Source organism: Bubalus bubalis, chromosome 24 (assembly GCF_019923935.1).
Source record: "Bubalus bubalis isolate 160015118507 breed Murrah chromosome 24, NDDB_SH_1, whole genome shotgun sequence".
Lineage (NCBI taxonomy): Eukaryota > Metazoa > Chordata > Mammalia > Artiodactyla > Bovidae > Bubalus > Bubalus bubalis.
The window spans coordinates 14062892-14089562 of NC_059180.1; the positions used below are offsets into that span (position 1 = coordinate 14062892).

Here is a 26671-nt window from a genome sequence, read left to right on the forward strand (position 1 = left end):
GACAGAGCAGTTGGTGCACCAGGTAGCCAAATTCTGCAGAATTCCCAAAGATGTCACATTCATTTAAAACACTCTGAGGGCACCAGAGTTTGAGCACATACAATGTTATTCATGACACTCCAGGGGTCCAGTAGTGTCCTGTCAGTGGCTTCTGCAAGTCCCTGACATTACTAAACATATAGTCTTAAAAATCAATGAACAGACTTCTGAATTAGAGTTCATTAATGCAATTGTACATTTAGCATTGGTTACCTGAGTTTTCCAACAAGGTTTAGGAAAAGATCAAAAGTATTCACAGATGAGTAAAGTGAACCAGGCTTTTCAAGCAGTATAGCAGCTAGTTTTTTAAAAAATCTCTTTAAGCATTACTTTGCAATACTTCAGTGTATGGGAATTATGCAGGTGCTGAATGAAATTTTAACCTAAAGAGGTACATTTTGGGGATGAGGAAGTATTTTTAAAAACTCTCAGTGCAGATATAAAGTATTTCCTGATAAAGATAAAATGGCTGAAAAAAATTTTAATGCAATTCTGAAAATACTTAATTTTTCTAGACTTGACCTGTATGTGGGAAAAAGGTTGCTCATCACTGGCATACTCTAGGACTGGAGAAAATAGGAACGAAGAGGAAAAAGGTATGGGCAAGAGTGGTTCACTGTTGAAACTATGGGTTAGAAATTACAGGGTAAAGACACTCATGGAGAGGACACAAGCTGTTATCCAAGTGACCCTGGATAAATCACTCATCCTCTCTGGCTCTTAACTTCCCTACCTGTACAATAAATGGACAGAAGTTGCTAAGGTCCTTTTCAATGTCTAAATTTTAGCTTTCACTTCCCTACCTGAGCAAGGACAGGAAAATTAAAAATCAAAATACAAAACCAAACAAACAAACAAAAAATCCTAAATGATTATTCTCGGTCTAATGATTATTACTTAAGAGTTCAGGTCTACTATGGCCCTCTTGGCAGCTTACTATTTATAAGCTGACAAGTTAGGAAGGCTTATTACTAAAGGACACAGTATAAGTGGCTATGATGCCAGACTTTCCACATCAAGATGATCCAAATACCATTGAGTTGCAGTGGAAAAGTATTAGCCTTAGAGTCATGTTTAACTTAGTTCAGTGACATTTCCCAGCTAAGTGACAACATTTCTGGATCTTTATCTTCTCAGTTGGAAAATGACAAAGTTTCACTAAATTATCTCTAAGACCTTTCCTAAAACCAAACCTCTACGTTTCTAGGTGGTTCTCAACCTACCCTTTTGTAATGCATTGCTTCCAAAAACAGCTTGGTCTGCTTATAGATTTCTTGGCCTGTCTTGTGGAAGGTCTTGAGAAATTCTATGAACTCTTTAGACACTCTATCCGTTTCAATGCTGGTTTGCCGGTTTATGGAAGGACTGGGAGCTTTTGCTTCCTGAATTTCTGCTGGGAAAATTAAACATAGTAAGTTTCATTACACAGAAGATCCATGCATGGAATTACTTTAAGTATCTAACTTAAGATTATTTAAATTATACTAAATCAAAGTTAAACTTGAATTTAAGTTATTTTATGTTTAAGCATTTGGATTCTCCTTGTTTGTTTAATCACTAAGTCGTGTCTGACTCTTTTGCAACCTCATGAACTATAGCCCATTAGGCTCCTCTGTCCCTGGGATTTCCCAGGCAAGTATACTGGAGTGGGTTGCCATTTCCTTCTCCAGGGGATCTTCCCAACCCAGGAATCAAACCCCTGTCTCTGCACTGCAGGCAGATTCTTTACCCCTGAGCCACCAGGGAAGCCCATGCACCTAGTAACACAGCTTTAAAACACATGAAACACAAACTAAAGAGAAGAAATTTTAAAATCCATAATTTTAATAGGAGAGTTCAATGCTCCTCTCTTGGTAATCAATATTATAGGTAACACAAAAAAGTCAATAAGGACAGAATACCTGAACAATGCTATCAGACAACTTGAATTAACTGATATTTATAGAATACTCCACCCAACAAAAACAGAATACACATGCAATCTGACAAACTAACAGTGGTAATAGTTTACATACAGCAAATGTTTATTACGTGCTAAGTACTTTCCCAATGCTTTGTTGCATAATCCTAAAGCTAAGGCTTGAGAACATTAATTAACTTGAATGATGCTGCAGCTATTTAAGTGGCACAAGCTGGAATCTGAACCCAGGACTCTGTGCCTTAACTCTGCAACCTGAGCTCCTTACTATGCATTATCTGCCTCAGCATGTCAGAATGGACTGAGGACTCTTTCCAGGGAACACCATGCCCTGAGACTCTGCGGATCTGTAAGCCAGCCAAGGGCAGGGAAACTCTAACCATCTCTTTTATTGCCTTACTTGTGCACACTCTCTCCCTTCAACAAATACTATTTTCCAAAGACAGATGATTTTGATTTTTAAAAAATACTCTTTCAAAATGCTAATGAAAGTAAAGATACTCTGTATGATACTATAATGGTAAATACATATCATTATACATTTGTCCAAATCAACCGAATGTCCAATGCCAAGAATGAATCCTTATGTAAACTACATGCTTCTGAAAATCATGTGTCAATGTAGCTTCAGCAACTGTAACACAAAAGGCCCACTCTGGCGGGGGATGCTGACACTGGAAGAGACTCTGCATGTGTGGAGGCACAGCACGTATGGGAACTCTCTGTATCATCCTTTCAATTTTATGTGAGCCTAAAACTGCTTTAAAAAAAACTTAAAAGAATAAAAAAGATGAACTGCATTCACTAGTTATGAATTAGTATATGCATGCATGCTAAGTCACTTCAGTTGTGTCCGACTCTTTGTGACCCTATGGATCACAGCTCACCAGACTCCTCTATCCATGGAATTCTCCCAAAGAATCCCTTTCTACCCACTATCTAGAGTCACAAAATTTTAACACTTTGCTCCATGTCTGTGTGCAATTTTTTCTAAATTTTTTCAGAGTAGATGGTATGCTCTTTACCCCTTAGTTTGAGTATTTCTTAGCAACAAGGATATTCTGTCGCTAACTATAATTACTGAAAAATAAGCATTTTTTTTTTAAACACAGGATCAAACTGAGGGTCACACATTTATTTAGTGGTCATACAGTCTCCTCTAACCTGGAAATGTGTCTTTGTTTTTCATGACACTGACAATTTTGAAGAATACAAGCCAGTTATTTTTACTGAATGTACCTCAATTTGTGTTTCTCTACTGTTGCCTCATGACTAGATGTCAGGTTATAAATTTTCAGCTTAAATATTACACAATTGATGTTGTGTTCTTCTCAAATTATCATATCTAGAAGCACACAAGGTCCATTTCCCACGCTGTAATACAGCTATCATTTCTCTATGTGTAATCAGTAAATAAGCTGTGGGAGTTAACCTGAATCACGGTTCACCACTTGCTCCTCAGGAAACTCCCTACTCTCACCCTAGATTCAGCATCCACTGGTGTAACCTGTCTCAACCAGCTCCTACCAGGATAACTATAACACGGTGATTTTCTATCTCCATCACTCCTATATGTGTTAGTCAACACTCTATGGTAAGCAAGAGTTTTCTTCCCTTCTTTATCTATTTTATTAGTTGGATGGACTAATAGATTATTGTTTTATTCATCTGCAGTCCATTTATTGTCTTTATTTGTTTTGATACCCAAATTTGGTCAGTGGGAACCCATTCAAGCTGACCTCTGGGTGCTTGACATGTCCCCAACATTTCTGAGGGGCCCTCCTTTCCCCGCTCCAGTTCCAGAATCACTCAATTCTTCAAGGAACATGAATTCACTTCAGTGTAGGATAGTATGTAGAATCTAAGGTCTGAGTAGAAAGATTGGCATCTTAATTCTTAAAAAAAAAAAAAAAAAAAAAAGACAGCCTTTCTTAATCCCTCCTTAGAGCATACCTTTTAGATTATTTGTAAAAGATGAACACAAGATTCTACTCAGGGTGACATCTATTTGAGCTCTAAAGAAAAAGGGCATTTTAGAATGTATGAGCAACTATTTCAACTTGGCTGACCCACCGTGATCTACTCTAAACTACACCTCACTCAACCCTGCTTTGGAGATTAAAAAACTGAAAGTAAATTCTCTGAGTCTTTACGGTCAAGCTGTCCCATTAATCTTCTCTGAAGACACAGACAACTCTAACAGGAAGTTAAAATATTTTTCAAATCTCTTAGAAGGTTATTTGTGTTCTATGTACCACCAACCTGCCCTGGCTTAAGAGCTTTCTTTCGTACCACCAATAGAAGCAAGTAAAATATCAAGAGCAAAGACATCTCGTATTAACAAAGTAAAATAAAGAACACAGAACATAAAAGGCCTATTGTAGTCTAGACTCAATAAATGAAAACTGCATTTAGTATAGGCTAACTTCATCCACATGCAAAGGCCCAAAAAATAATCATCCTGAAATGCAGAGTTCATTTGGCAGAGTTACATAAGCAATCTGTGAAACAAAGATCCAATAGCATCTTCTTTTCTAATACACACACATCAATTTTTTTCCCAACACTCTGAAGTCTTTCTCACCACATGCTTTCTACAGACATAAAACAGCTAAAGGTTAAAAAAAAAATCTATCATTCTAAAGAAATTTAAAAAATTAAGAAATATTCCACATGAAAGTTTTTAAGATTAAAAATCACTTGAAATTTTTCTTTTAAAGTACAAATCGTCTTTCTATAATACAATGTACACCGTATAGAAGCTCCTAGGACATGATTTTTAAAAGTGCCAAGTATAGTCATAAATGTGTGTGACTATTATGCACTTATCTATCTACATAGATACAGACACAGATATAGTTGTAGGTGAACACATACATATTTGAGGTCAAGGGATATAAGGGGAAAAAGCTTAACCAGGACTTAGGAGACCTGAACTCTAATATTAGCAACTCATTATATGACCTTGGGTAAATCAGTTCACCTTATGGGCTTTCATACTGTCATCTGTAAAATGTGACAGTTAGAGCTGATGATTTTATAATTCTTTACTATTTCACTTGTTGTCATATATCGTCTCACCAGACATCTATAAATGCATAAGGTTAATCAGACTTCCCCAAAGAAGGAAACAGAATGCAAACTAAACAAGAATGAATGGCTTTGATCAATACCTCCGAGTTCCTTACCAGGAGGTTTTTTTCTATCAAAAAAACAACACGCGTTTTAAAATAGCTAACACATACTGGAGACTGACTATGTGTGTTAGGTACTGCGCTAAAACTCTGTACACACATCAGCTCATTTACTCCTCAAGACATGCCAATGATAGGTATTACTATCCCTCAGAATAGACAGGGCTTAAAGAGATCAGCCTGCTTAGGTCACACAGCTAGCAAACTGCAAAGCTGAGACTCAAACCAGGGTGACTCCAAAGTATACACTTTTAATCACCTACTACACTACCTCCTCATAAATAAACCATGAACCAAATATATTCTTATCAAACACATCTAATCTGTAACAGGTATCGATTATTCCCCTTCTTACTGCTGTAGAGAAAACTGCTGACAGAGGGCCAAGCAAGAACAATTCCAAACGGATCATGTGAATGAAAAGATGGCATAAAGGTTTGCCTTTATTAAAGAGAAGTGCTGTATTTTTGGATAAACAATCATTCCTTCTAATAAACAAAAAACAATAGTCATTAAATCCAAAAGATCAGTAAAGATCTTTAGCTGTGATACTATTACTTCCCTTCCTGCAGGCAGACCAAAAACCTAACAATTATCCCAGGTTGGGGTGGAGGGAGTGGAAGGAAGTGTCCAAGAGCACAGCTCTCTGACAGCATCAGTGTTGGTTATCAACAGAGAGGTAGAGAGACTAAGGTCTAACAAGAGACAGTCTTTCTTGCTTCCTACTGGGTCATTTCAATTAGCTTATCAGCTCACTGGTAGAACAAGTGTGACTTTAGCGAGAATTTTCCTGCTGGTTATAATGTGGAATTTTAAGCAGTAGGATGAAAAAGGTCAAGCACATACAAAAGTGAGCCTTTCCTACATGTTCTCTAAATAGTATTTCCTATCTAGACACAAGCTGCCTCTCAAGCTTTCAGAAAACTTCTCTTTTAGACAACTTTAAGATAACTTGAAACAGTCATTTCTGATAACGTATGGATAGTGAGGATATTAAACAAAGGAGAGTAAACCAATATTCAAAAACTGAAGGCAAAAAAATAAAACACCCAAGCAGATACGATGGCTATAAATTTTATAAACAAAGCTATATGTTTCAACTATCTTTATTCCTCTGATAAAGTAAAAATAAGTTTTCTTAAACAGAATGTCCTCCAACCAATGAGATTTCATTTGTCATCTGCACCTCCAACCCAACATCTCAAGTCTGAGTTGATATCTCTGAATGCTTACAGAAATTACAAAGCTGAGCCCACACACATTCTGTGTCTCACTGGGCACAAAAGGAAAAAGAGAATCAGAAAAATTACCCTTCTTTGCTCCAACCCTGGATGAAGCACTGAAGAATTTCTTCACTGTGGTAACCTTGCGGGTCTTCTCATTAGTTTTCTTCTCTTCAAACTTGGAAAATGTGAGGGATTGGGCCCCTTGGCTGCTCTGACTGCTGGCAAAGGCCTCTTCTTCCTCCCGCTGCAGTCTGTAATTCAAGGAGAGATCAAGAGTAACCCTGATAGTCTCCAAGTTTTCCTTGCATCTACAGGTAATAACTCGATGAATTGGGGAGCTAAAACGTTCAGAATTAGAGGTTAAATACCAAAGAGGTCTGAGGTCTCTGACAGCAAACTATCCTATGTGCCACTACAAACTTCAAAAGGGACTTTCTCCGTGGATCAAGTTCATTCAGCAGTTGTACGAGGATTACACACAAAAAATACAGTCTAGTCCTCTTCCCTGACAACCTCAAGGGTAGAAGAGAGAAAGAGCTAAGTCAATAACTACCACATAATGTGACAGCGCCTACAGTAGACAGCAAAACCCTAGTGCTGTGAGAATACAGGGGGACAAACCTAAGTCTGCTGGAAGAGTCCAAGAAGGTTTTTTGTTTTAAATTTATTTTATTATTTTTGGCTATGCCAGGTCTTTGTTACCATGTGCAGGCTTTCTTTAGTTGCAGCAAGCAGGGGCTACTCTCTACTTGTGGTACACGGGCTTTTCACTGCGGTGGTTTCTCTTTTTGCAGAGCATGCGCTCCAGGGCATAGGCTTCAACAGCCGGGGTACACAGGATTAGATGCCCCACTGCACGTGGAATCTTCCCAGATGAGGGATTGAACCCGCATCCCCTGCATTGGCAGACGGATTCTTAACCACTGGACCACCAGGGAAGTCTTATGAAAGTTTTTATAATGGTGATGTTCAGGCCAGTCTTAGAAGGATCAAGAGGATTCCACCAAGTGGAAGAGCATTCCAGAAAGAAGATACTACTACAAATGGGAAGGATGTGACTTGTGTTGAGGACCAAGTTCATTCAATGTAGTCAGATCCCTAACGACATGATAGACTCTGATGTTGGATGTACAGGTAGGCGCCAGGTGGTAAGAAGCCTCGACTGCCAAGCCTGCTATAATCCTGGACTTCATCACATGGTGGGGAATCAAGAAAGACTATAATCCAACACCATTATCTGATCTGTGCTTTAAACATAATGCAGGTAGCTGTGTGACACCTGGAGGGGCAGACAGACTAGGGACAGAGACAGTAATTAAGAACAGAGTACACAGATTTAAGAGAGAGAAGCAAGAACCTGGAAACAGGAGAGGATAGAATTCAAAAGGCCTCTCTGAGCTGAAATAAGGAGAACATGCTCAATTACCTGCAAGCAGTGTGTGGGAGCGAAGGAGTCAACTGAATAAAGAGTGACGTCATTAACTGGATACAGAGAGGGACAGGAGGAGCTGCTGGAAGTGGGGATTAGAGGAAATAAAAGCAAGAAATCTGGCCTTGGACCAGCTGAATTTGAGGTATTCATAACAAATCTCAAAAGTTATCCATAGAACTATGATTCTCAAAGTGTGATTCCCCAGACAGCAGTGTCAACATCACCTGGGAACTATCTAAAGCTACAAAACCTGGTGGTCCAGTGGTGCTATTCATGGCATTTTATTAGCTCCTATGCTCACTAGACATTCTATGTTTTAATTTTTATCACAGTCATTTTCCTGGATAATACTAACAAATGCCATTTTTTAAGGAAAAGTTAAATTTCTGTACTTTCAGGACCATGGATACAAATCAACAGGTTTCTACTATTATGTGCTTATCACTGTGCCAGATGTCATGCTGAGTATATTAAAAGAATGAGGAAAATAATGCTTGATGAAAGTCATAAGCCAAGCCCTGAGCACTCATATCTATAACCTCATTTAATCTTCACCGTGAAGTATGCTCATCTTCATTCAAAGGAGCTTACTGTCTATGTTAGAGAACTAAGACTTAACTCATCCCAAACACAAAACAATTAAAAGTTAAGACAAAGTGAAGAAATCACTGAAAGCTATTCATTAAGTGGTGAACGAAAGAAAATATCCATTTCTCTTAAAATTAAGCTGACTTGCTGATAGCTCAAAACAGAAGAGAAAAATGTATTCTCAAGCTGTGTATCCAGTTACATCATTGTCTAAACACCCCAAGTTAAGTCCTTTTACCGCTCTGCCAGTTCCCAGTCCTCCTGAATCTGCTTCTGCCTGGCTTTGTGGTACTCCTCTCTCCAGCACTTGGAGCAGAAACCCTGCCAAGCAGGGTTGCCATAGTAACCACATCCTTTCTTGCATAGGAGCTCCGACTGATCCACATGAATTCCTCGGCGTTCAGACTTAAGGCTCATCTTCCTCCTGCTAATCAAAGAGCAAACAAGAAAGTGTTGTTGAAAATGAATTCACTATCATTCTGCTCACAGCAAAGCAAATAAGAAAAAAAATGAATGAGTTTATCAACTTCATGCTGTAAAAGAAGGAAGGGGAGGAAGAGGGAAAAGAAGGTTTCAATATGGCAAATTCCTGTCATACTAAAGAACAAACTTCTTATTCCTGCCCAATAATAAAGCATACTTTAAGAAAGGACTGATTGGATTAAATACCTAAACATAAGACACAAAACTATGAAACTCCTAGAACAAAATATAGGGGGAAAACGTCACAACATTGGATTTGGTGCCAATTTCTTGGAATACGACACCAAAAGCATAAGAAACAAGAGCAAAAACAGACAAATGGGACTACATCAAACTTCTGCACAGAAAAGGAATCAACAGAGTGAAAAGGCCACCTATGGAATTGGATAAAATATCTGCAAACCATTTATCTGATAAGAGCTTAATATTCAGAATATGTAAAGAACTAAAACTCAACAACAACAATAAAAATCCAATTAAAAATCAGCAAAGGCCATGAACAGACAATTCCCCAAAGAAGATATGTGTGTTAGTGTTAGTTGCTCAGTCGTGTCCAGCTTTTTGTGGCCCCATGGACTGTAGCCAACCAGGCTCCTCTGTCCATAGAATTCTCCAGGCAAGAATACTGGAGTGGGCTGCCATTTCCTTCTCTGGGGGATCTTCCTGACCCAGGGATTGAACCCAGGTCTCCTGCATTGCAGGCAGATTCTTGGCCTTCTGAGCCATGAAGAATACAAAGAGCCAACTAACATGTGAAAAGATGTTTAACATCACTAATTACTAGGTAAATGCAAACCCAAACCACAATGACTTATCACACATGCCTGTCAGAATGGCTATCATCAAAAAGAACACAAACAACAAGTGTTGACAAGGATGTAAAGAAATTGGAACCTTTGTGCACAGCTGGTGGGAAGGTGAAATGGCACAGTCACTGTGGAAAACAGTACGGAGAGTCCTCAAAAATTAGAAATAAAATTACCATATGATCCAGCAATCTCACTTCTGGGTATATTCCCCAAAGAACTGAAAACAGGATCTTGAAGAGAGATATGCACGCTCATGCTTCACTGAGCATTATTCACAGTAGCCAAGAGCTAGAAGCAATCTAAATATCCATCCAAGGATGAATGGATAAACACAGGATGAATGGATAAAGAAAATGTGGTATACACAATGGAATATTATTCAGCCTCCAAAAGGAAAGAAATTCTATCATGTGCTACAACATGGATGAAGTTTGAAGACATTATGTCAAGTAGAATTAGTCAATCACAAAAAGACAAATCAAAGACATGATTCCACCTACATGAGGTATCTAAGTAAGTCAAACTCTTCAAACCAGAAAGTAGAATGATTGTTGCCAGGGGGTAGGGGGAGGGAGGCAAAGAGGAGTTGCTGTTCAATGGAAGAGACTTTCAGTTTTGCCAGATAAAAAGGTTCTAGAGATCCGTTGCACAAGGTACACATAGTTAACACTTCTGTATTATACACTTTGAAAATGGTTAAGATGGGGCTTCCCTGGTAGCAATGCAGGGGACATGGGTTCGATCCCTGGTCCAGGAAGATCCCACATGTGGCAGGACAGCTAAGCCCAACTACTACAACTACTGAAGCCCGCGCACCCTACAGCCCGAGCTTTGCAACAAGAGAAACCACTGCAGAGAGAAGCCTGTGCAGCACAACTAAAGAGGCACGCACCAAGCATTACTTCTGAGGATTCTCAAAGGCAAAAGGGAGGAGGAGAATTAAGGAAGAAGGCCAGAACTCACTGTATCACTGAACCCCTCCCCTGTTCAGGCTACCCTTTCTCCCCTCCAATATCACCAAGTCAACCCAGAAATGAACTCCAGGGCACAGAGAGAGCTCCTTTAGTTCTGGCTCAAAGAATGAGAATAGGAACTCCTAACACTGAGAGGAAATATGAAAATCCCTCCATTTCCTCATCTTTCCCCCCTTCTCTTGAGCCACTGGCAATCATACAATGTCCACAGAAGCGACTGGAATGAGAAACTGTGAGAGCTACCCTCTGTTCAAGGGGAAGTCCTCATTTTTCCCTCTCTCGAGTCTCCCAGACAGTGATGGGAGTACAAGACAGAGCAGGGTAACTACTTCCACAGCTTTCAACCCAGAAGAGAAAAGATAAACCCCGAGGGAACTTAAAAAATACAGGAGGAATCACTGAGGAGAATTCAAGAAAGCAAGCTGTGAACACCCTAGCCCATGCATGCATGCAAAGGTCTGATGCTCTTCAGGACCAAAGACTAAAACTCACACTAATAGAGACCACTGCACAGGTTTCAGACTGGCACGCACCAGAAAACAGGTTGAAATAGCACTGTGAAGCCTCTGAAAAATGAACGGACACGGGAACCACACCTCACAGAAGTAGGGTTGGAACCAGCAGCCTGAACTTGTCAGCAAAACTAAAAACTTTTGCTCTGCAAATGACACTGAGAGAAAAATGAAAATACAAACTACAGACTGGGAGAAAACACTGGCAAATCATGTATCTGACAAAGGACTTGCACCCAGGATATGTATAATTCTCAAAACTCAACAGAAAGGAAAACCATCTGATTTTTTTTTTAATGGGCAAGACTTGAACAGACTTATCCAAAGAAGATAAACACACAGGAGACGATTCTCCATGGTTTCTCACATTTCTGTACAAGGGGCCTTTGTAATTAAGACTATCTCAAGAAAGTTTGCATATCCAACATTCTCAGAAGGAATATCTTCTGCTTCCCTTCAGAGCAGAAGACAAGTTTGTTTACTGTCAAGTAAAATAGAATATTACCCTCCAGGTCAAAAGTCAGGTGGCTTTGTTTGCTGCCCATTGTAAAGAATCTGAGTTCCTTAAGCTTAGGTTCCTCGGCTGTGACACCAGCCCCACGGGGCTGGGGACCAAAGGTAGCCCACGTGAGATGAAGCTTGTTTTATTTACGTCCTGTGAATAATGAAGTCCTTTGTCTCCGATTCCAGAGTCTCATGACTTCTGCCAGCATCTATGAAACTGGAAGGCTAACTGGTTACATTTCAGACGGTAAGAACCCATGTCAGTCACATCGCCTTGACAACGTGGCAGCTAAGCACATGAAAAGTAGTTCAATATTATCATCCGTCAGAGAAATGCAAATTGAAACCACCATGAGACATCCATTCACACCTACTAGAAAGGCTAAAATTAAGGACAATACCAAGTGCAAGCAAGGATGCAGAGCAACTAGAACCCTCCTGCTGCTAAGTTGCTTCAGTTGTGCCCGACTCTTCGACCCCATAGACAGCAGCCCAACAGGCTCCGCCGTCCCTGGGATTCTCCAGGCAAGAACACTGGAGTGGGGTGCCATTGCCTTCTCTGAGAACCCTTCTGCCGCTGCTGCTAAGTCACTTCAGTCGTGTCCGACTCTGTGCGACCCCATAGACAGCAGCCCACCAGGCTCCCCTGTCCCTGGGATTCTCCAGGCAAGAACACTGGAGTGGGTTGCCATTTCCTTCTCCAATGCATGAAAGTGAAAACTGAAAGGGAAGTCGCTCAGTCGTGTCCAACTCTTAACGACCCCATGGACTGCAGCCCACCAGGCTCCTCCGTCCATGGGATTTTCCAAGCAAGAGTACTGGAGTGGGGTGCCATTGCCTTCTCCAGAGAACCCTCCTAGTGGGATGCAAATAGTACATCTACCATGGAAAACGATTTGGTAATTTCATTAAAAGTTAGATACACTTAACATACAACCCAGCAGTCCAGTTCCTAGTTACTTCCTCCAGAGAAATAAAACTGATGTTCACTCAAAAATCTATACAGTGTTTCTAGTGACAGTATTTATGACCAGTTAAAAAATGGAAACAACCAAAATATCCTTCAGTAGATGAATGAATAAACAAACTGTGGCACATCCATGCAATGGAATGCTACTTAGAAAAAAAAAGTAAGTGATGCTACACCAAACAACTTGGGATGAATTCCCGAATGCTTTATGCTGTGTGAATGAAGCCAGTTTAAAAAATTTATGTACTCTATAATCAGTGTGTTAGAAACTGATGTTAGGGCGGGAGTCTATAAATGAACAGCACAAGAAACTTTTTTAGAGGTAATAGAACTGTACTGAGATGTATTATGGAGGTGTTCACATAAATCTATACTTTTTTTCTGGCTTCCCAGGCAGCTCAGTGGTAAAGAAACCACCTGCCAATGCAATGAGCCACAGAAATGCAGGTTAGATCCCTGGGTTGGGAAGATGCCCTGGAGAAGGAAATGGCAACCCACTCCAGTATTCTTGCCTGGGAAATCCCATAGACAGCAGAGCCTGGCAGGCTATAGTCCACAGGGTCCCAAGAGTCAGACATGACTTGGTGGCTAAACCATCACCACCACCAAGGACAGACAGGATTTAGATTTATCGTACTTATCATTTAGTAAATGAGGCTGAGCTAGAAAGAAGGTTAATGAAGTCTAGTCAAGATTCTAGAATGTTAAACTGAGAATTTTTAAAGACCATCTACTTTCTTCTATTATAATACAGATAAAGACATTGAGACTGCGAAGCTATAATCTGTTCGATCAAAAAGGTAGTAAGTGGCAGGGACATCACAAAGCCTAAACTTGTACTACGTCCTGAGTTCCTCAAACTATTTTGAGAGCCTGAGCTAAACTCACCATCATCAGCCTGTGGTCCTTCAATTTCAAGAGAAGTAGGCAAAAAGAAATATCTACTTTTTTCCTTTTCATTCAGTAAGCTTAAAATTTTGTTTTTATACTACAAAGACGATAGCACAGCTGTTACTAAAATGAACATATTTTAGAGAGGCTACCTAACATAGGCGTCAGCAACTTCCCTTTCCTTGGGGAAGTGTTCCCCAAATGTAAATCTCTAAATCTACAGGTTGCCATGTTTGTATATGTGCACCCCCCTCCCCCCAACTTCAGGGCCATGGTCGACGCAACCAGAGGTGGATACATGACCCAAAATGAAGTTCTGGAAATGAAACTCAGTCTGGATTGTTCTTTTGAATGATGGAGAAGCTGAGGCAGGACCACCTTCCAACAAGCGGTCTGAGTAACAGGATAATCAGTCTGCAGACTGAAACAGATACACAACAAGAAGCAGAGAAAAGTGGTAGAAGAAAAATATTCTCTAGGTCCCGAGGGGCTTCCATTTCTCAGTTCCAACCCTTTGCTAAGGTTTGGCTGCCTGCCTACCTTCAGATTCTGAAACACATCCCTTGATTCCTGACTGCTTTTTCCTTTTGCCAACTCCAGTACAGCCTATTTGCACCCAAAGTGAAAGTGAAAAGTGAAAGTGAAGTCGCTCAGTCGTGTCCAACTCTTTGCGACCCCGTGGACTATATGTAGCCCACCAGGCTCCTCCATCCATGGGATTCTCCAGGCAAGAATACTGGAGTGGAGTGCCATTTCCTTCTCCAGGGGATCTTCCCGACCCAGGGATCAAACCCAGGTTTCCTGCATTCCAGGCAGACGCTTTAACCTCTGAGCCACCAGGGAAGCCAAGTACTATGCTAGAGCTCAAAAAACGTAACTGTGAAGACTACTTCACATATACTAAGGGCTCAACAGGTTAACATGGAAACAACAATAATAGCTATGAGTCTATGAAGACCAACTTGATGTATACACGAGAACATGGAGATCGGTCAAATACGCACTCAAATCCCAGCTCTGCAATGTGACTTTGGACAAAATATTTCTGAAACTCCCATTCATACCCCTCTATCCAACTTCTGCGCCTATCATTCTCTACCTATTTACAAATCTAAGCCTCACAGGCCTTGTGCTCCCATGACGTTCACTCTGCTGTTAACCTGTGATTATGCTACCTCATATGACCAAAAAAAAAAAAAACCTTTCCAGATAATTAAGATTACTAATCAGTTGACCTTAAAATAGAGATTATCCTGATTTTCCAGGTGTACCTAATATAAGCACATGAACCTTAGACGCAGAAGACAACAGGAACCCAGAGAGTCAAAACAATCTTGAAAAAGAATGTAGGAGGACGTACGTTACCAATTTCAAAACTTACTACAAATCCATGATAATCAAAACAGCATGGAACTGGCACAAGGACAGACACGTGGATCAATGGGATAGAACTGTGAGTCCAGAAATAAACTCATCAAACTATGGCCACAACTATCAAATGGAAGCGTCCTCTCAACAAATGATGCTGAGATACCACACATACAGAATGAGGTCAGACCTTTGCCTTACACCATACAGAGAAATTAAAAATTGATTAAAGAGCTACTGGTGGTCCAGTAGCTGAGACTCTGTGCTCCCAATGCAGGGGGCCCAGGTTCAATCCTCAGTCAGGAAACTAGATCCCTTGTGCCACAACTAAGGGTTGGCATGTGCAACTGAAGAGCCCACATGCTGCAAGAGACTGGAGATCCCACGTGCCACGATCAGAACCAGTGCAGCCAAAAGAAAGAAAGAAATGAATAAATATATATTTTAAAAAGACCTAAATGCGAAAACTAAAACTATAAAAACTCTTGGGAAAAAGCACAGGTAAAATTTCATGATTTTAAACTTGGCAAAGATTCTTAGATGACACCAAAAGCATAAACAATAGAAAAGATAGACAAATTGTAGCTCATGAGAACTAAAAGCTTCTCTGCTTCCACAGATCCCGTCAAGAGAGTGAAAAGACAACCCTCAGAAAGGGAGAAAATATTTGCAAATCATGAATCTGATAAAGAACGTGTATCCAGAATATATAAGGAACTGTTACAACTCAATATTTTAAAAGATAAATACTCCAGTTATCAAAATGGGTAAAAGAGCTGAACAGACACTTCTCCAAGGAAGACATACCAATGGTAAGTAAGCACATTAAATGACTTCTGACATCATTACTCATTAGGAAAATGAAAAACCACTTCGCACTCAATTAGATGGCTAGTATTAAAAAGCAAGATAATAACAAATGTTGACAAATATGTGGAGAAACTGAAACATTCATACACTGCTGATGGGAATGTAAAATGGTGCAGCTGCTTTTGGAAACCATCTGACAGTTTCTCAAATGATTTTAATTAGAGTTACTGAGCAATTCCACTCCAAGGTATATGCCCAAGAGAAATGAAAACATATGTCCCCATAAAAACCTGTATATGAATGTTTATATCAGCAATTCCCTAATAGTCTAATGATGTTGAAAACAACCCAAATGTCCATCAACTGATAAATCAACAAAATGTAGTACATTCACACAATGAAGTATCAATATTATTCAGCCATAAAGAGGAATTAAGTACTGACACACGCCACAACAGGACTAACCTTGAAAACATTTGCTAACTGAAAGAAGCCAGTCATAAAAGACAACACATTATATGATCCCATTCGTATGAATGTTCAGAACAGGGAAGTCTAGAGAGAAAGCAGAATAATGGTTGCTTTGTAACTCAGGGGGGGACAGAGAGAGATAGAATGAAATAAGGAGACAGCTAAAGGGCATGGAGTTTCTTTCTGAGGTGATGAAAATGTTCTAAAGTTGGTGTGGTCAAGGCTGCTTTTGAATTGTGCTCTTTAAATGGGTGAATCCTATGGTATATAAACTATATTTCAAGAAAATTGTTTTTAAAATATAAAGCAGAAGAGGATGACAGAGAAATCAAAGAGAGTCAAAGAACCCTTGTTGGCTTTGAAGAGAAATATAAGAAATGTGGGTGGCTTCTAGAAGCTGAGAAAGACCCCTGGCTGACAACCAAGGAAATGACAACCTCGGTCATAGAACTTTATTGAACTCAATTCTACCAACATTTGAGTATGCCTAGAAGCAGATTCTCCCCATAACCTCCAGGTAAGAGCCCAGATCAGATGACATCTTAATTTTGACCTCCTGAGAACCTTCACGGAGCACAAGCTGAGCTGCCAGGAGTTCTGACTTACAGAACTTTGGGTGCTGTTTTAAACTGCTGAGTGTGTGGTAATTCATTATGGCAACAACAGAAAGCTAACTTAGGACTCCTTTCAAGTTCTCTCTTCTGGGAACCTTTGCAAGTGTGTTCTAATGCCTAGAAGCTGTGACTCTGTTCATAAGGTAATTTCCCTCTCATCAGTTAGGTCTCAGCTTTCACTCTTTCTGAAGTAGTACCTATGCCAACAAAGGTCCATCTAGTCAAGGCTATGGTTTTTCCTGTGGTCATGTATGGATGTAAGAGTTGGACTGTGAAGAAGGCTGAGCATCAAAGAATTGATGCTTTTGAGCTGTGGTGTTGGAGAAGACTCCTGAGAGTCCCTTGGACTGCAAGGAGATCCAACCAGTCCATTCTGAAGGAGATCAGCCCTGGGATTTCTTTGGAGGGAATGATGCTAAAGCTGAAACTCCAGTACTTTGGCCACCTCATCCGAAGAGTTGACTCATTGGAAAAGACTCTGATGCTGGGAGGGATTGGGGGCAAGAGGAGAAGGGGACGACAGAGGATGAGATGGCTGGATGGCATCACTGACTCGATGGACATGAGTCTGAGTGAACTGCGGGAGTTGGTGATGGACAGGGAGGCCTGGCGTGCTGCGATTCATGGGGTCACAAAGAGTCGGACACGACTGAGCTACTGATCTGATCTGATCCCAACCAACCCAAGCCTCACCTCCACCCCAGGCCCACAATTATTTCTCCATATCCTATCTCTAACAAAGCAGGGTAAGCAAAGGTATGCAGGAAGAGTTAACCAAGCAGGCCTGAGTTGCTCAAATCATGCACATTCTCACTTTCAGAAGGGCCTGTTTGTGTGGCTGACTCTTGGCCAGCTCCTGGGAACTGAGGTCTTAAGAGTGAGTGCCCTTACAGACTCACTGATCAGGGTGTTCTGTATGCTCATAGTCTTGATCCACATTGTGCCAACCTGTCTAACCAGTCTGTGCAGACTGTACACTGTATGGCGTGTACTGTGCAAGGTCCAGTGAATACTGCTTTCCTTTTGGGGGTCAGTCATAAAGGTGCTTGTGCCTGTGTGACCAGCCTCCAACAAAAACCCTGGAAACTTAGTCTTAAGTGAACTTCCCCAACAGAAAATTTCACACCTGGCGCTAGAGTTTGCTGCTGAGGGATTAAAAGCATCCTGTCAACTCCACTGGGAGATGACTTTTGGAAGCTCACATCTGGTATCCTCCAAATTCTGCTCAATGCACTGTTTTCCTTCATCCATCCCGTTTCACTGTATGCTTTCACTGCAATAAAACAACAATACAGGAGTTCTTCAAGTCCTTCTGTGAATTACAAGACCTGGGGAACAGTCCTAGGGTCTACCCATACAGGATGTGATTACAAAGGGATAGCATAAGGGAGTTCTTAGTGGTAACAGTTCAGTATCTTGACTATGGTGGTGGTTATAGGAATCTACGTATGTGATAAAATGGCATAGAACTATAATACACATTGAAAGATGTCAACTTACTACAACTGTACTACAGCTAGCTATGCAAGACATAACCACTGGGGCAACCTAGGTGAAAAGAATACAGGACCTCTCCGGATTATTTTTGCAACTTCTTGCTAATCTGTAATTTAAAATGAAAACTTTAAAAAAAAATTCCACTTAAAGTCTATTAAGTAAAAACACCTATGACTAAACAGGGAAGCCTGGTGTGCTGCAGTCCATGGGGTCACAAAGAGTAGGGCATGACTGGGCGACTGAACAACAACATGATTGAACCAGTGTGTATCAGACAGTTGTACACAGCACTCAGATCATTTCTGTTACTAAGTATGGAAAACAAAGCAAGCAAGTAAGCCACCAAAAAGAACGTACATCCCATGATCCAAAGGTTATGCAGTGGTAATGAAGCTGTTCTGGTGGGCAAAGCAGGTACAGTCAGCACACCCAGGTTAGACATCAGAGCTAGAGACGCCATACCCTCTTCAGCTAGGGAGAAACACAGGGGGTCAATTCTGAGACTCAATTCTGTCTTTCCTGGGCAGAAAGACCTATCCCTTCCCAGATGGGCCACAACCCAGAGGTGAGCTACCATCAGCACTGCACCCAGGAGGGAGGTCAGGGGGAGCACACCCAGCTCCTGTCCGAGCTCTGCACACCAAGTAGACTTTTACTGAGCAACCTGGGCATAGAAAGCGCGTAATTCAACTGGCCTACTCATACCAGGGAGGATGGAGTAAGAATGATCTCTACTGCTGAGATAGCCGAGACTGCTGTGAGTTCTGCCGCAGGGCTAGGACTCAATCTGGACTGAGTACCCTGAAAAGGGCCAGAGGAGTACAGAGTCCACAGAGGTGTGTCTGTTCTTCCTTAAGGCTCTGCATGCAAACCAGGTTCATTTCGTAAAACCAAACCAAAAAATACTCTGTACATCTGAGTAGTTTCCCATTATCTTCCTTGTGAGAGGCCTGCTTCCTTTTCTTAGGTTCAATGTCATGTCCTCACAGATCATTCCTCTGGGCAACGCACCTGGGATTTACAGAAAACATCCAATCAACTCTACTAAAATAATAAACTGTCCTTGAACCTCAGATAAGAAACGGAATTTAAAGTTAAGCTTTTCCCCTTAAATTTTTTCTTTTATAGTTACAGAAGTAAAAGATGGTTACTCTAAAAACCCTAAGATATATACAGCCATAGAAAATAAAGAAAACATTACTCCCAAGACAGCCACTATGTTCTCATAGTGCTTTCTCTACTCATCATGACCTCATTTATTTATTCAACAAATATTTATATACTGATTTATATAACAGGCACCTAGGATACAAATGTAAGTAAAAATAATGTTTCAGTTCTCATAGCACTTACTGTCTAGAAAATGTGACTATATAGCTAGAAGCCCTATATTTGGCAAAACTAATACAATTATGTAAAGTTTAAAAATAAAATAAAATTAAAAAAAAACACTATGAACATTGAGGAGTTAATTTTAAAATTACTAAATTTCATAAATGAATTTTTATTTATATGAAAAAGCTACATATGTGTACATGAAATCTATGAAACTCTTATAATAACCTAACTATAAATTAGGAAATATAAAAAGAGATCTCATTCCCAATAGTATCAAAATGTAAAAACATCTAGGAACTATTTCAATAAGAAAACTAGGGACTTTCCCTGGAGGTGCAGTGGTTAAGACTCTGTGCTTTCACCGTGTGTCGGGGCGGGCGGGGGGAGCCGGGGAGTCGATCCCTGGTTGAGGAACTAACATCCTTCATGCCACACGGCTCACTGTGTGTGTGTGTGTGTGTGTGTGTGTGTGTGTGTAAAAAGTAATTATTCATCTGCATAAAAATACTGAGATATAAAGAAGGCTTAAGTAGTTGGCAAGACATACCAAGACACAGTATGAGAAAATTAAATATTTTATAAATAAGCAAATGTTTCCAAATTTTTAAGTTTTCTATAAATAACAATAGAATTCCAAAAGACTCTTTTGAACTTGACAAAATTATTCCATATCTGGGGACTTCCCCGGTGGTTAGGACTCCACATTTCCACTGTCCATTGCACAGGGCGAGTGACAAATCCTGGTCAGGGAACTAAGACTCTACATACCAAATAACACAGTCAAAAAAAATTCCATGTTTTATCAGCAATAATACATAGGCAAGAATTTTTAAAAATATTCTAAATTAATTTAATTTACTAAATTTTAATTTTCTGCAAACTAGTTGAAACACTGTGAACTTAGCAACAGAACTAGCAAGTCACTAGAGTTGACCCCCAAATGAATTGCTAATACATAAAATAATTTATTACTAATATAATATTTAATATATTCTGTGCCTCTAATATAATAATTAGAGGAAGGAGAAGGGAAGAATGTTCAATAAACAATGCTGGAATTACTGGTCAGCAATCTAGTACCCCCCAAAGTTAACTACAGGTACCATAAAGAGTTAAAGTTCTTTAAAGACAAGTGAAAAAATAGAAAGAACTAAAATTAAGTATTTATGAAACTTCTAAAGACGTGAGGGCTATCTAAGCTTACAAGCTGCAGGAGAAATCAGAAAGGAAACAGATTTGAATAACTAAAGTGAAACATCTACCTAGTTTTTAAAAGATCCCATCTTAGAACCAAAATACAAAGGCAAATAAGAGACCAGGAAAACTATTTTAAGTAAAGAGGACAAGAGAGTATTTTATCATATTTAGAAATTATATTAATAAAATTTATAAATCTAAGGATTTGAGCAGACCATTCGCAAAATGGAAATAGCTTCCTAGGAACAGACATGGAATGTCAAAGGGTGTATGCCTTGTAAACTTTGATTTATATCCCCAAACTGGTCTTACAAAAAGGTCATACCTATTTACATTCCCACCTACAATGATCTACTTTGCCAAAAACTCAGAAAAGCTACATTATTAGTCTTTAATCACTGCCGATCTGAGAGGCAAAAAAGGAGAAGCATTTCTTGTTTTAACACATATGTCCTTAAATTAACCATCTTTATAGATACTTATTGGTCATTAGCATGCTTTCTCTGAAGAATTAAATTGTTCCTGTTCTTTGTTCATTTTCTCTGACATCTTTTTTCTTTTAACAGGTGCTCTTTCTATGTCCTCTTTTAGTCCTTGACTTTACATGTTATGAAGATACTATAAGTTTAATCAAAGACTGTACACGTTTCACTGACTTTCATAGCATGAAATACATTGCCTCCAAAATGAATGTGAATGTCACACAGAGAATTAGTGGCAGAGTTCCAATGTTAAATATAACAAGACAAAAGTATCCAAACACCCAAATAATTTCAAACAATAGTCAACCCCATGGAGTATAATGTACAGTTTATGTTGTTGAAATGAGCAGAGCCAGCAGAGCAGCATTCTTGAGGAATTAACTCCAGGCAACAATCTTCTATTGTATGTCACACCCTCGTCAGTGAAGTGAAATTATGACTCCAATCTGAGCGTGCCATTCCTGAGGTGAGTAGCTCAAAATTACACACAAAATAACCTGGCTGCTCAGGTCTACTTCTACCAGGCTCTATCCCTTCTTCTTCCACAGAAGCAGCCATTTCTCAACTGGTCAGTAACACAAAGTAACAGCAAACTACAATATGTAAAGGTGGCTTCAGTGATCAAAGGGTTCTGGTTTTGCAAAATTATACCTTCATTTTAGCTTTGCTGCAGCCATTTCATCCTTCGCCAGTTGCTATCACTGGGCTAGACATACATGGATCTATGAGATAAGAGAAGTACAAAAAACAACTGCCTGGAATGAGATGTATTTATTCAGACTTGTTAGAGGGCTCAAATAAATATCTGTATTATATTCTAAGCTTGTGAGAAAAATGCCTTGTTGTGTAACAATAAATTAAACTGCAGAAACTTTCAAAAGCTGTTAAAACAATCCCATCTGCTATGGGTTGAATTGTGACCTCCCAAAAGACAGGCTGGACCCCAATAATGTGAATGTGACTAGATTTGGAAACAATGTCTTTGCAAATGTAATTAACATGAAGTCATACTGGATTAGAGTGGGTCCTAAATCCCATGACTGGTATCCTTACAGAAGGCCCTGGGAGACACAGCAACACGCAGAGGCCACGTGGCCACAGAGGCAGAGACTGGAAGAACATAGCTACAAGCCAAGAAACTCCAAGGCCTGCAGCAACCATCTTCCCTACAGCCTTCAGAGAGAGCATGGCCCTTGCTTTTAGACGTCTAGCCTCCAGAACTACCAAAAAACCCATTAATTTCTGTCATTTTAAGCACCTAGTTTGTGGTAATTTGTTACAGCAGTCCTGTAAACCAATTAGAACTGTTGTAAATTCCAGAAATAATTGAAAGAAATTAGTCTTTCACTAGTTGACACAGACCTGTGGATCCACAGCATCACTTCCTCTTTACAAATAGGCTGATCATACATCCCAGTTAATGATAACAGTCCTGACATAAAAGCATCCCTTTGGTTCTCAAAAGTGACTGTTTTCAATAACAAGGTACACAGTCATTCTATTCACGAACAAGTCTAGAATACCCTTCTGTTCATCGGCCTTCAAATCCCACCCTATTTCAAATGTCTGACTCCCCTTCCCCCACTGACAGAATAATTCCATCTCTCTGGCTCCTATAGCATTTTTTTTTTTTTTAAGATTTATTTACTTATTTGTTTGACTGTGTCAGGTTTTAGTTGCGGCACATGGGATCTTCGCTGCAGGCTCTTTTGCTGCGGCACAAGGAAGCTTCAGTTGCAGTGCACCAGCTCCGTTGTTCTGCAGCAGCATGTGGGGTCTTAGTTCCCTGACCAAGGATCAAACCCAAGTCCCCGGCACTGCAAGCCAGATTCTCAACCAGGGAAGTCTCCCTAGAGCATTTTATAACTACAGCTATTACAACACTCATGTTCTATTACATTTACTTACTAACTTGTCCATTCCATGTGTGTAGACAACACAGCACCAGGAACAGAATGAGTACTCAATAGGTATCTTCTAGATTTATTAAATGATTTATTCATAAGACTCACAAAGTAACTGCTTAGAGAGTTTTCTTTCCCTTTTGTCCCTTGTGAAAATTTTTTTTAAAAAAGAAAACCTAACTAAAATAGGTATCAAGAAGGCCTGTAAAGGGAGCTCTCACGTGCTACTACTTCCCTCGTCATCCTCATCATCAATTACCTCAAACAGGAAGACATCAATTACCCTGCAGGAAAGACGTCAGTGACCGCAACAGAAGAGATGTACCTTGCACTTCCAAACAGGAAGTGCACTACTTTATTACCTCAGCAAGAGAAAGACTTCCTTCTTTCCCAGCAACCGGCCCAGCCAAAAGAAAATGCTGTAGCTCAACCAATGAGAAGCTAGGGTCACCTGAGCTTTTACTTTCCTCCAATGAACTTTCATTTTTCCTTGCTGATGATGACTTCCTTTCCTGTCCCTGCTGCTTACTACAGAAGCCTTCCACATTGTGTAACCTCTCAAAGTATCTCTTTGTCAGAAGAGATGCTGCCTGATTCATGAATCATTTGATAAAGCCAATTAGATCTTCATTTACTCGGCTAAATGTTGGTTTTAACACCCCTATATACCCTCTAGCGTTCAACTGTAGGAGGTAGGAGAAACTTAAACAGCCAAACAACTAACTTCTAAGGCAGTGGTTCTCATATTTTAGCATGCATAAGTATCATGCTTGGAAGACTTGTTACAACATGGATTCAGGTGGTCTGGGGGTAGGGAGGGCCTGAGAATTTGCATTCTTAACAAGTTTCCAGGTGATGTGGCTAGGAGCTCCTTGAGAACCACTGCTCTAAATTAAAGTAACTTTCCCTGATGGCTCAGATAATAAAGAATCTGCCTGCAGTGTGGGAGACCCAGGTTTGATCTCTGGGTAGGGAGGATCCAATGGAAAAAGGAATGGTTACCTGCTCCAGTATTCTTGCCTGGAGAATTCCATAGACAGAGCCTGGCTATAAAGTAAGCACCACAATTATAAAAAGATTAATTTCTTCTTATAACTTCATTCCTAGCGGGAAACTCTTTTCTGAATATGACCAAGTAGCTTGTGGCAGACCAACACTGCTGCTGAGTATTAGGAAAGTCAGCAACATTTTGAAAACCAATGTTTAAATGCATCAGAAAGCAGCGGAAGCAACCAAGACTAGAAGGCTCTAGATTCTGGAAAAAGGGAAGAACTGTAGAGAATCCAAATGACGTACTGATGATTCTGGGGCAAAAAGCTGAGAATCAAGACTTTCCTTCTGCAGAGGAACCATGAGAGCTTTTGGTAGAGATGAAAAGCAAGACTCCACAGGTCAAGATCCCAGTGAAAGAGGAGAGTTGAAGAACCGGGCCTGACAAAAGGCTGGCCTTCTCCTGAAGACATTTACCAAATTCTGCAGTTGCACAAAGAAGGCTTCAAAACAAAACTAAAAGCCCCGAAAATCAAGAGTAGAGTTTTCAACAACCTCACTGCTCTCAGCAAAGATTAGAGCAGAGAAGCTACCAGGAGGAGGGATCCCTGTGAATTTATGAGAGTATCAGTTGGAAGCCCTGGATGGCTGGCTACTTGCTAACATTAAAGGCAAACAGCATTAAACACAAACTAAAGAGAATCCCTGCCGTACCAAACCGGCAACACAATCTCAACCATCAACTCAGCCCCTAACAGGATTAGGTGATGAGCCCCTACTCTACCTGACTAGCAAAAAGGATGAGGGATTTCCTCTCTGAAGCAGAAGCATCTGGAACTTCATTTTATTCATAATGCTCAGCATTCCTATAACTAAAAACCAAAAGGAAAAAACAGAAACAGATGTTCAGATAATCCAGACATTGAAGTTAACGGAAAGACTTTTAAATAACAATGGCTTAAATTTCCTATTTTAAAAAACAGGGGAAGAAAGAGGAAAGAACATATAAAAATATGAAGAATTTCAACTGAGAACTGGAATCTATAAGAATCAAATTGAAATTCTAGATCTGAAAAGTATATTAACTAAACCTAAGAATTCAAAGGGTAGATTTAGGCACAGATCAAGGACTTCCCTGGTGGTCCAGTGGTTAAGACTCCACACTTACACTGCAGCGGACACGGGCTTGATCCCTGGTGGGGGAACAAAGATCTTCCACGTCACACGGTGTGGCCAAAAAAAAAGGAAAAAGGAGCAGATTGGGGAACACTGTGAAAAAGTCTACCAGGTGTTCCTGGTAACTTTAACTGGTTCCTTGTAACTAGAGTTCCAAAAGGAGAGGAGAGAGTAAACAGGGTAGAAGTAATACTAAGAGGAAAGAATGCACATTTCCAAATATAGTAACAATTACACTAATAGACTAACAATTCTAATTTAAAGACTAAAATTGTCAGACTAAAGAAATAAAAAACTAAATCGAACTTCATGATGCTTTTCTAGGATAAAGAAGGTTGGAACATATAAGGATAGAAAAAAGATACAGCAGGCAACATTGATCAAGAGAAAGCAAAGAAAGCTATACTGCTACCAAAGTAGACTTTAAGGCAAAAAGCACTACTCATGATTTCAGGATAACAGTGTCAAGCCACCAAGAAAACTCTTTTTATTTTTTTAAATAAAATTCTAATGTGAGCCAAGCGGTTAGAAATTAGTCATCACTGGGAGCTAAGAACACACTGGCTGAAACCAATTTTGTTTAGGAAATCTATGACAACTCAAAGAAGGACAGAACTACAAAGTTACATGGAGCTTAAATACCAGTCTTCTTTGCAGTACAATAAAACCCACTTATGTTATGACCAACCTAGATCGCATATTCAAAAGCAGAGACATTACTTTGCCAACAAAGGTTTGTCTAGTCAAGGCTATGGTTTTTCCTGTGGTCATGTATGGATGTGAGAGTTGGACTGTAAAGAAGGCTGAGCGCCGAAGAATTGATGCTTCTGAACTGTGGTGTTGGAGAAGACTCTTGAGAGTCCCTTGGACTGCAAGGAGATCCAACCAGTCCATTCTGAAGGAGATCAGCCTGGGATTTCCTTGGAAGGAATGATGCTAAAGCTGAAACTCCAGTACTTTGGCCACCTCATCCGAAGAGCTGACTCATTGGAAAAGACTCTGATGCTGGGAGGGATTGGGGGCAGGAGGAGAAGGGGACGACAGAGGATGAGATGGCTGGATGGCGTCACTGACTCGATGGACGTGAGTCTGGGTGAACTCCGGGAGTTGGTGATGGACAGGGAGGCCTGGCGTGCTGCGATTCATGGGGTTGCAAAGAGTCGGACACGACTGAGCGACTGATCTGATCTGATGTACCTTATGGTGAGTTCTGAAATGCTTACACAAAATATTAAAATCGCTTTAAAATCATGAAATAACGGGTAGATAGTTGAAGACAACACA

At 40.1% G+C, this 26671-nt stretch overlaps 1 protein-coding gene across 10 annotated transcripts in view; it reads right to left on the bottom strand.

Annotated features, from left to right (window-relative positions):
* RABGEF1 (RAB guanine nucleotide exchange factor 1) overlaps positions 1-26671 on the bottom strand; it is a 72088-nt gene that overhangs the window by 17075 nt on the left and 28342 nt on the right. For 3 of the 10 annotated variants that reach the window (XM_025275265.3, XM_025275268.3, XR_006548333.1), the window contains 3 exons: positions 8636-8824; positions 6462-6628; positions 1263-1432 (listed from right to left, as the gene is read on the bottom strand). In XM_025275265.3, coding sequence (XP_025131050.1) covers positions 1263-1432; positions 6462-6628; positions 8636-8824 — 526 coding nt within the window. Of the gene's footprint in view, positions 1-1262; positions 1433-6461; positions 6629-8635; positions 8825-18657; positions 18849-19005; positions 19164-25379; positions 25445-26671 lie in introns of those variants that run through there. The other 7 variants (XM_044936051.2, XM_025275270.3, XM_006070330.4 and 4 more) reach the window with 7 other exon arrangements.